At 35.4% G+C, this 11,449-nt stretch overlaps 3 protein-coding genes across 4 annotated transcripts; 2 read left to right on the plus strand and 1 right to left on the minus strand.

The window, feature by feature from the left end:
- The first annotated feature begins 90 nt into the window (after positions 1-90).
- On the plus strand, positions 91-1,736 carry LOC108965402 (ubiquitin-conjugating enzyme E2 C). The gene is made up of 2 exons (XM_018927767.1): positions 91-382; positions 445-1,736. The coding sequence occupies exons 1-2, from the start codon at positions 285-287 to the stop codon at positions 872-874; spliced, it is 528 nt and encodes a 175-aa protein (XP_018783312.1). The 5' UTR covers positions 91-284; the 3' UTR covers positions 875-1,736.
- On the minus strand, positions 1,624-2,563 carry LOC108965408 (ubiquitin-conjugating enzyme E2 D2-like). Its single transcript, XM_018927781.1, has 3 exons — positions 2,326-2,563; positions 2,084-2,269; positions 1,624-2,031 (listed from the first exon to the last, which is right to left on the minus strand). Exons 1-3 carry the CDS (start codon positions 2,396-2,398, stop codon positions 1,799-1,801), a joined length of 492 nt encoding a protein of 163 aa, XP_018783326.1. The 5' UTR covers positions 2,399-2,563; the 3' UTR covers positions 1,624-1,798.
- Positions 2,564-2,694: 131 nt separating this feature from the next.
- LOC108965386 (transmembrane protein C5orf28 homolog) lies at positions 2,695-4,717 on the plus strand. 2 transcript variants are annotated; one of them, XM_018927748.1, is made up of 3 exons: positions 2,695-2,912; positions 2,981-3,544; positions 3,609-4,717. In XM_018927748.1, exons 2-3 carry the CDS (start codon positions 3,254-3,256, stop codon positions 3,981-3,983), a joined length of 666 nt encoding a protein of 221 aa, XP_018783293.1. In that variant the 5' UTR covers positions 2,695-2,912; positions 2,981-3,253; the 3' UTR covers positions 3,984-4,717. The 2 variants fall into 2 exon arrangements, with proteins under 2 accessions (XP_018783293.1, XP_018783301.1); XM_018927756.1 differs by having other exon boundaries at positions 3,040-3,544.
- Positions 4,718-11,449: the final 6,732 nt, after the last annotated feature.

The raw sequence follows: 11,449 nt of genomic DNA on the forward strand, positions 1-11,449 counted from the left end.
AATTCCCGGCAGGCGGTGCAGGCTGAATTGCTGAATTTGTCTCCTTTCAAAATCTCCATTTTGTTTATAACTGTCAATTTATACAGCGAATGTGAGAAGAGGCAGAATAAAAAAGTCATCAAATAGAGAAAACAACTTAGTTGCAGAAAAATTCATCATCACTAATAAAATAAAAATATTTATTGGCGTCGAAAACTTCAAAACATTTTGCAGAAATTGCAATCGCTCAAGCCAGTGATTAAATTAATTATATATAGTAAAAATTCTCAGTTTTCTAAAATATTATGGCTCAGAACATCAGTCCAGAGCATAGTGGAGTAGACTCTGCGAAACAAGGTGCCAACTCCTGTGCAGCAAAGCATGGGCATGCAGTTAGTAAACGGTATGTCTGGAATTATTATATTTACATATACTAATAATTGATATTTTCTATGTTTATAATAGTCTCCAAAAAGAATTGATGAACTTAATGATGGCAACAGAGAAAGGTATATCAGCATTCCCCGATGGTGAAAATATATTTAAATGGATTGGTACGATTGCTGGTCCGGCCAATACAGTATATGTGGGTCAAAAGTATCGCCTCTCGTTGGAGTTTCCAAATTCATATCCATACGCACCACCATCCGTAAAATTTTTGACACCCTGTTTTCATCCAAACGTAGATCTAGCTGGCTGTATATGTTTGGATATATTGAAAGATAAATGGTCGGCCCTATATGATGTACGCACAATCCTGCTGTCCATACAATCGCTATTGGGTGAACCCAATAATGATAGTCCGCTAAACGCTCAGGCGGCAATGATGTGGGCGGATCAAGCCGAGTACAAAAAATACCTGGATGCCTTTTACGAAAAACACAAGGACACATAAATTCTTAAATCCTGAAATAATAAAAGGCAGTGCGATAGACGCTTTAATACTGAAAAAAATACGTTACATTGTTCATAATTGTCGGGTCGTGGTGTTGTTCTCGTCAGAATGGTCAAAGTCAACGAAAAAGTGTCTTCGCTGTGCTGATTCATACAACACATTTAAACATTATTAGTACACCATCAAACTCTACATTACTATGAAATTCATCTGTAATCGATTTTATTTTGTAGTTTAAAAAGTTTCTACGATCTGTTGTCAGTTCACTGCCGACGCTGCCACCGTAAGCCTGTGAGCAACCACACAACACAAAACATGTTAAGTCGTTTATTAAGAGATACATATGCGCTATTTATAAGAACATTTTAAGTAGGTGTAATTGAATTTTTTAACAATGCTTTCATGTAATTATTTTGCTATTATTTAGTATTTAAAAGTTTGTTCATACCTTTATGACTTTAATTAACACAACTATTCTTATTTAGACTTATCATATTTCTGTAAAACACACTTGTGAGGCGGTTTTATAGCGAGACAGTCAAATAGTTTAAAACCAACATGTCTATTTGTAATTATTCGTTTAGTTTCATATTTTATATTGTGGATTTTACATTTTAGAAGTGATGTTCAACAAATTAGTAGAACACGATAAACAAGCACACCTATCGTCTTAAGTGGAATACACAGTTAAATAATTCATGATGCCCATTATAAATTAAATTGCTAAATAAATAATTGTCAACATAAAATTAATTGAAATAAAATGAAATGTATTGATTAAATAATAAATAATTGTAACGGTGATGACCAAATTGGAAATGAAGACATTAAAATAGAATTGTATTTCTTCACGACAGCTGAATGAACTGTTTTTTTTCTGAGTGGTATCGGTGATTTATTTAATTCGTTTTGTGGCAAGTCCTTTTATATGAAATTTTTTTGGTTCGAATGTCCTTTTTGTAATAATTCACGTGTTTTAATATTAAATTGTTCAATGTTAGTTTTGTAGAGATCCGCAGCTGCGCTATTCAATGGATCGTCCGGGTTAGGAGAAGCTAGTAGTAATTGAATGGAGAGTAGCATTGACTCTAGTGTAATAGCAGGATTGTAAGATCCGGTTGGCGGCATACGTAACAAATCCAAACAAATTTTACCCGCTAAGTTAAATAAAATTAGTTATGTTTAAATAAAACTTCTCAATAAACTCACAGTTGTCTATATTCGGATGATAAATTGGTGTTGAGAATTTGAAAGTTGGCGGTTGGAAAGGATACTGGGTGCCAAAACAAATTTTAATTTCGAATACACCGCCTTCATATGGTGAACCTTTTGGTCCTGGAACTTTCGCCAACAAATTGGAGTAATCGTCATTAGATACCGGCGCACAAGAAATACCTACAATCAGAAGATACCCAATATAAATTTAAAATATTAATTTAATATACTTTTACCATGATCAGTCTGATTCTTAACCAATTGATTAACTTCAATTGGGATTCTCATTTTTTTAATTTTCTCGTTCATATTATTATTATAATTTAATTTTAGTTTTCAAATCCTTTTATAAACAGCTGATTATATTTGGCGCCACATAGTAGATAAAAACGCTTGGTTGAATCGATAATTTAGAAAGACTACCGATCTTTATTTAAATTTAGGAGGTAGGATGTTTCTGTGCTATATCTTGGATCATGTATCCGTTTAATATATCGAATTCAGCCAGTCAAAACTTATTTAAAATGTGTATTTTTTAATATTTTGATAAACTTTATTATTATGCACTGAATGCAACCGTGAAGTTGAAAACAGAACACAGCTGTTTAGTTCAAGGTTCAAGGAATTTTGTTGCCGGTGAAAAAACAACACAAAATATGGAATATGTAGTAAATGCGGTAATTTGTACACAAACCGTGAAAAGTAAATTAGGGCATTGTTAATAGCAGTGGAAGGGTGTTAAGAATTACCGCCTCTTCACATTAAGTTTGCACATGGCTAAATCGAAAGGTGACGAGTGCACAGCTTTGAAAAATCGACACAGGTAAAAAAATTCATGCAGCATTATTTGGTTGTAGCTAATTGTAATTTTTATTATTTATTGTTTATTAGGTGAGTCATTGACGTGTTAAGATAAATTGAACGTTTGCAATAGTGCCTTTTTTTCAAAGCATATATTTATGGAACTTAACGCACAACTTACACAACATTTGATTTACAAATGCAGAGGAAAGTGAATAACGATTTTGATAAACAACTATAAACTGTGTCGAAAAATCTAAGAACGGCAAAAACTTTGATCCGTCCCCAATATAAAAATCATAAATTATAGTTAAAACCAAAGCCAGCCACTTCGTATCACATTTTTGTTATTATAAACTGCAAATGCACTGCCATATAATGGTCTACGTACGCATTGTGCTTACAACGTTATTGACTATCACCTGTCTGCTGGGAGACAATTTTGTTGAGTTGACGCAACATCCTCTATTAAAAGCATTAGCCGATAATGCTACACACGCTATAATTGGTGCATTAACAGGAATCGCATTTGCTGTTCAATTTCATGAGCGTACGAGCAATTTACTGGGATGGTTCTTGATATTCACCTGTTTCGCCGTATCTTCTTTAATTGATTTGGATCACTTTATAGAAGCGCGTTCACTTTACTTAGAGGTAAGATAATATAGTTTAAAATGGCAAATGTATTTTATGTTCAATATTACATTCATATATATAGGATGCGACTAACTTGCCACGACGTCCGTTTCTACACTGTTCGAGTATAATTTTTGTAATACTCATTTTTTACCTATGCACGGCCAGTTTAAACTATTTTAAAACATCTTTAACATTTGGCGTGTTGCTTTGCGCTTTTGTCACACATCATACCCGTGATGCAGTGCGTCGTGGCTATTGGCTTTGTCCAATTGGTCACACTGGTCGCGTGCCGAATGTGGCCTACATTGTGATAACTGTTTTGACGCCACATTTGGTAGCATATTTACATGGCATTTGTCGTAGTGGACCGGTACAGTACTTCCTGGGCCAGTATATAAAGCTGAGCGATAATTATCGTACTGGAAGTGGCGGTTATCGTTATATGAATGTGTAATTGGGTGGAATTAAGATTTAATTGTTAAAATTGTTGATTAGTCGTAACAATATAGAAAATTAGTTCAAATCAGGCATAATGTTCCAAGAGAACTTAAAACAAGTGATAGCACAACACATTTAAGCTTAGCTTTTTCATATAACGAGTTATAAAATGTAGCATAATAATCTGCTAATTATATATCGTTAGACTAAATATAGTAACTTTATTAAATTTCTAAACTATGTAAAGAAATAAAGAGTAGCTGTAGAGATTTTAGTACGTTTTCCACAAAAATAACTAGTAACACAATTGACCAATGGATAATACGCTCATCTTCCAGTCAAATAAATATTGACAAAACTTAAATACTTATACTAAACACTTAAAATATAAATAAGACAAATAAAAAATAGTGTATTCAATTGCAATTACAAAGGTGATCGATCGTATTGCTCTGCAAACTATATTTTACTTCTCATTAGATTTACTACGTTTAATGATATCCATGACATTGTGATATATAAGACATTAAATAATACATATTTATATACATTAATACTTACATATATGTATAACACTTTAAGCAATATTATATGACACGAATTAAGTAAAACTCAATATATACTATATCACGAAACGTAGTTTTCCATTTATAACAAAATATTATAAAATCACAGAATTATTAATTGCTATACAAAGTTTTTAATAACAACAAGTCTGAATGTCAAAACATATTTTAAAAACTTTCCAATGTAATATATGTATATGCCACTACAAATATTTATGTATATACATGTACATACTTCTATGTATGTATATATATTTAAAATATTTAAATTTTGTGATTGAGTATGTGGAATAATTTAAAAAATTGGTACATATTTCCGTTTTGCGATTTCAAATCAACAACGAATTGTGATTTTATTTTAACATAACTTTTTTAAGTACAATTTATCGACACTTTCCACATTGAAATTAAAGCTTGCCTTAAATAATAAATAAAATGCTTTTAAACTGATTATGAATAATTTGTATTTTCAAGATTTTTTTCTGTTGTTTTTGTATCCGGTTCTTTGTTTGTTGTTGTTGTATTGGGCACATAATCGCCGTTAGGATGGTAAGGATTAGCTATGTAAGTTGTTGTCGACGTCTTCCAACGGTAGGACCAGGAAACGTGCTGTTTCGATGGTTGCGGACCAAAGAGAACAGAGTGTCAGATGAGCAGGGCTGGTGGGGCAAGCAAAGAGATGGCCAGTGTCATGTGGAGACATATTGGGTTCTCGGGGTCTATTCTGGATAAATAGGAGTTTAACCAGCTACAGCATCAAGAACGAAGCTGCATAAGGTTCTCTCGGCAAATAGAGCTCTTCGTCTGCAATGGGTGGTGGTTTGACTTCAAGGTCGCCATTCACTGAGAGAGTAGGTGATGATGTTGATTGCTCCACTGTGGATCTCGGTCAGTGCTTGTCAGAAGTTAGTTGCGTCCGAAGTCTGGTCGATGTATTGTTTAATGCCATCGACGTAGTTAAGAACGCTCCTAGGAGGCTTTTCCTAACTATGCAGGTGTTCGATGGGAGACATCAAAAGGCATTTTATCATTGTCCAGAGTTCTGCAATGTTCTGACAAGTTTGCAGCTTACTCGTCCACTTTTCGCTGCATCCAGGCGACCATATTGGTGAGGCGTAGTTAAGGAACGGCCGGACGATTGTCTTGTATGTTGCCAACAACGTTTCTTTGTCCTTTTTTCCATGTGCTGCCGGCTGGCGACTTGGGGATTTTGTTGCGTATTTGTATTTTGGCGATAATCGTTAAGTTAAGAGAGGACACCATCCTGTGGAACCTCTTGCTTAATTCTTCTCGTTTACCTCGAAACAGTACAAATTGACGACCGCTCAAGTAGTTCATGGTCCATCTCTTCAGTCCTGGAGGGAGCGTAGTTTTTTTGATGTCCTCAAGCCAGTTGTGCGCACCGGAATTGACCCGGATTTTATCCATCAAAAGGCTGCTATTTCGAACATCTAACCCCATTTAGATCGGATATATTTTTTGTTTTTGTCTATTCATTCGGTGTGCGCATCCCGTTCTGAGTTTTAGTGATTTATATATCTTGCTGCAACTATTAAAACGTAAAAACTGACCGATCCAAATAAAGTTCTTGTATGGATAACTTTTTTATTTAACAAGATATCATCCCAAAATTTGGCTTAGATTATTGTCCAGGGTAAGGCTATAATCTGCTATCTTCTTCTTCTTCTACATACTGGACAATCAAAATTGACTAAAGGGTTCTATACCACATTATGCTATAAGATGGTGTATTATAGCTTCGAAGTTAACGATTTTTCTTGTTTTTATTTCTGTTGGGAAAAATACCTGTGTGATTCGAAATATTAAAGAATATTTTTTGAAAAATGCTGTTCTGAGCCCCCTTATACGCTAGGTATGTCAATAGCCACCCGGACGTATGATGAACATTAAGAGTGGCTATGCAAACAATGTCAGCAAATCCTATACAATTAGCAACTTCAAATATAATTTCCAATAGCCTTTGACGCAATAATCGAAAGAAATAATATGTGTATACATATGTGTGCATCTATACCTATAGTTAAATGTATAGTTGCTTAATTGTGCCTCTTTTAGCACCAAATTGGAAATAAATAATTAGCGTATTTGAATTATGTTAATTAAAAAATCTGTCAATATAAATATAAGGCAAAAAGATAATTGTTGCAACAAAGTTGTGTGCGTATTTTGTTCGTAATATTTAATTTGCGCTGAAATTTCAAAAACAGGAAAATAACAATCTAACATACCAATCTAATATCTGCTAACTGAACACAATTACGGATTAATTATTGATAAGGTTTGTATATAAATTGACAATCCGAATAGGAGTAAAAAAAAAAATAAAATCAAGTTTTCTACTGTTGTTGTTATAGCAACAGAAAAATCAAAACAAAACAAATTTGGGAAATAATATCTGGCTAGGTATACATCAGGAATAAATTATCTCTGGTATACACATATCCGCGTCCCATACGGCTATGTAGACCGGTTTTTATTGCGGATGGAAGGGTTTGATTTTGATATACCTAACAGTAGATACAGGAAACGAATGGAGTTCTTTTTATTATTGTAAAGAATTTGTTAAACTTTATCAGATTGAAGTAGCTGCAAGAGCTGAGGTGTTTAGACAGTGTTGGATCAAAGGCTAGATCTGATGATCTCACATGTTATGCAGACGCTTAGCCGTAGAAGCTAGGGCTGCAAGCCAAGTATCATCAGGTGGCTGCAATAAATAAAAAGACCTATTGTCACTTATGGAGCGGTAGCTTGGGCATCGAAGGCCACGCAGTCTTCGGTATGCCTTTAACTAGCGAAGCTGTCTACATCTGCGCTTTAGTGGCAATATGCACTTACCCAAACGCAGCACTTGAAGTCATGCTAGAGCTCGCACCGCTGCATCTAGTTTTAGTTACTCTCGGCAGTAAGGTGGGGTGAAGTGATTCCACGCTCTACCTACCACTGAGATGCAGCATTATCCAGTGGTACACTGACGGCTCGAAAACTCCGGAAGGTGTTCGAGCAGGCATTTCGGGATCACATACCAAGCAATCCATACCAATAGGATGTTTTGCGAACATCTTTCAAGCAGAAGTATTTGCAACTATCGCAACCACCAACTGATTTGGATGACGGGCAGAAAGGAGTAGCCGTCAATGAGTTGGCTGACAAACTGGCCCGCTCTGTTGCGGCTTACAGGATGCTGGGGCCAGAACCATGCATTGAGGTGGGCTCCACACCATAAAAGAGTTGCTCTGTATGGAGGAGAGAGTGGGGAGAGAGTATCACTGGCAGCAGGCAACAGGAATGCGTCAGATCGAGTTACTACTGGGAAGTTGCAACTTAGCAAGGGTTAGAGATATGATCAACGACTTCCGTCTCTTTGTTGCGCTCTATACTGGCACTGCAGGCTCAAGAAGTACTCGTCCAACATGGGCGTAGCATCTTTCGCAAACAGCCGGTTTTGGAACAGGAGACTCCAGTACACTTGATTATAGATTGCCTAACAATCAATCGTGGGAATTATTCAGATATCTTTCTGACCATATAGAAAATAGCTCGCTGTGCAAAACCTCAATTATTTTCCATCTACAGTTGTTGAAGTCAATTTCCGGAATATCCCTCAATGCGCGCAGCGATTCACGTTTAATGTCTTCAATTGACTCAAAACGGTTTCGCAATTTTCGGCAGTCATCGTTTGAGTTTCCTAAGTAGCCAAAAGTCACACGGAGCTAAATCAGGCGAATACGGCGATTGCGGCACGTTATTGGTTGAAATTATCGTCGTGCAAAAAACAGAGTTGTTGACCCATAGTTCCGGCCTCTTTTTACGAATGGCTTCGCGCAAGCGACGCATAACACTCAAATATTATTTCTTATTGACAGTTAGGATGGTGGGAAGGAATTCGAAGTGCATCACACCTTGATAATCGAGGGAAACTGTCAACATCACCTTGATTCTTTAACTGCTTTGTCGTGGTTTTTTTGGCTTCGGCTCACCCTTTCCACAATATTCGACCGATTGATCGATCGTCTGTTTCCGGGTCGAAAGCATGGATCCAAGACTCATCGCCAGTAATAATACGTTATATGACAATCTGGTAATCGGAAAGCATTTTTTAAGAGACATTAACACGACATTGTTTTTCGAAAAAAATTATAGATTTTGGAGCCAATCGTGCTTCCACTTTCTTAGGCCCAAATTATCTTTCAAAATCGTATTCAATCGTTTTTCGAAAATTCCAACAACGCCAGGGGCATCTATGACTGTTAGTTGTCGATTCTCAAGCATCATTTCCTTTATTTTATTGACGTGCTGATCATGAGTTGTTGTTGATGGCCGTCCCGAACTTTTTTCGTCATCAACGCGTTTTCGAACCTCTTTGCATAAGTTGTACCAATCAAAATCGCTTGTTTGCGACAAACAATTATTACCAAAGGCTTTCCCGATATTCTGAAAAAAATTTAATGGAACTCCTTTATAACAATTTCACTCATTGATTTTTACGATACCGAATGGGTTTTATGCACTTCAGAAAGACAACTGTTATACTAAACATTGATTATTTGATGATGAATGATTATTTTGACACGAGATTAGGCACAGATGCACTGTCTAACGTAGAAAAAAAATATTTCGCCAAATAATTTTTGCATGAAATTTAAATTAAAAAATCTTACTAATTTTTGCCCACAGTAGTGTTATCTAATGTGCAAACAGCACCTGCCAATATATAAAATTGTTCATAAAAATACATTTTTGCCAATCATTTTGAGTCTATTCTTAGTTCTAATACATATATATGTATGTATGAATGTATGAACATAAGTACTCTTTCTGAAAAAAAAAAATAAAATGTAATATTCTTTCCGCAGCATATGCAGGCGTAAAAATTAAAATGTCTCTGCTTTCCTACAAATGAAAATGCAAAATGAAAATAATAAAATAATAGACATTTTGTCAACAATTTTTTTCTGTCACATCTTAACGTTGTTGCATGTAACAAATGCATGGCAGCGGTGCAATATTTGGTCATAAAAGCAAAGTGCAATAAATTTATGGTTTACGGAATACAATCTTGTTTTACTACAAGCCAAAAAGGAAAATTTTACAAAACCACGAAACAAAAACAAGATAAAAAAAAAAACAAAGTTAACTTAAGTTGCACCGAAGTTTTCACAAGTATGAAAGGTTCCTCACAATAACTTGATTTTGTTTTGTATGGTAGTTATGGGTGACCCATTTCAAAGTTCCCTACATTCTTAAATCAAAAACACAAAGACTTAAAATTTAATGGAGAAAGAAAATTTTTTGAAGTCCAATTTTCCATGACTTGTTGGACCATTTCGACTGGTAGCTGGCGAATGACATGAGTGATGTTTTGCTCAGTGGCCTGAAGCAAAGGGGGATTGTCTGCATTGACTTTAAACTTTGCATATCCCCACACGAAAAAGTCTAACGGTGTGATATCACACGATCAACCGGCTCAAAAGGTGAAATTATTAACTAACCGATGTGTTCGCTCAATAAATCCATTGATTGATGCGATGTAGGCTAGAAGTGGCGTCATCTTGTTGAACCCAAATGTCGCCGAGATCACGAGCTTCAATTTCAGGTATCAAATAGTCGGTTATAATGGCAATAACGGTTGACAATGGAATGTTACGTCCTCTCCGCCATCATTTTTGTAGAAATATGGACTGATGATTCCAAGGGCCCACCAACAGTACCAAACCGTTCTTTTTTCTGAATGAAATGGCAACTCTTGTATCTTTTCAGGCTGCTCTTCGTACCAAATGCGACAATTTGGCTTGTATACATACCCATTTAGTCAGGCATGATCATTATCGCTGAACAAATTTTTTTTACGAAAACGTCGGTTGTGCTTGGAACCTTTCAAGAAGGGAAGGTAGAATTTAAAATCTCGATGAAAAATGCACCAAGTCATTCCATACATACGTCAGTGCGAGTTGCAGCGGTTGGCGCCAAATCAACTCACCACAGTCTACGTCTACACTCGCGTGCTAGACGTGGTATATTCGGTCGAATATTATCGAATAATGAATACTAGGTCTCAAGTATGCCGATTATGGTGGCCATAAGTTCAATGAAGCGCGCGAAACACATTATGTACAGTCTTTTCATGATGGAATGCCAAACAATACTCAACAAAAACAACATGACAGCTTGACACGACTTACGCTACTTCACCCGTTATGTCTCAAAAAGGGAGGGAATAGTTGAGTATATATAGACAGACAGACATGGCTAAGTCCACGATTCCTTCTCAGTTTTAGAAACTTCGTGGCAAATTTATTATATATATGTACCCTGTTCCGAATATAAAAACTATATGTACACCCTTAAAAATTATGTTGTTCTACACAATCATGAGCGCTGTGTATTAAAAATATTTCGTACTTCAAAAGTTTTACTCCGTCGATGATTTTCCAGTAAGTAGAAGCGCTGGCGAAATGTTTGTATTTTTGTATTTTTATTTACCAATCTATAGCACAAACATATATTGCAATGTTTTTATTATTAAATATTCAAGTAGTAATTTTATTGTGATTTTCATTGTTATTGTTTTTCGCACGCTCCTACAACCTAATAAAAATATTTGTTCTTGCTCTTTAGCCATATAGTATGCATCGCAATATACATACATACATATATAACATGATTGTTTCTATATGTACTTAGCATTCGTATGCAGACCCAGTATGAAATTAGGGAAAATCATTTTCTTTTTCAAATTTTGATTGGTTATTCCTTATTATAAATCGATATCTCAAAATTGTGTTGAGCCTTTTAATGTGTAGCTTAATCAGTTCAATCAGTTTAAACGAGTTTTTCTGAAAACAACATTTTTCGAATTTGTTTAAGTGATTACTTCCGTGTACCTGTTTGATCTGGC

This window comes from Bactrocera latifrons, unplaced genomic scaffold (genome assembly GCF_001853355.1).
Source record: "Bactrocera latifrons isolate USDA-ARS-PBARC rearing strain unplaced genomic scaffold, ASM185335v1 scaffold_1, whole genome shotgun sequence".
NCBI lineage: Eukaryota > Metazoa > Arthropoda > Insecta > Diptera > Tephritidae > Bactrocera > Bactrocera latifrons.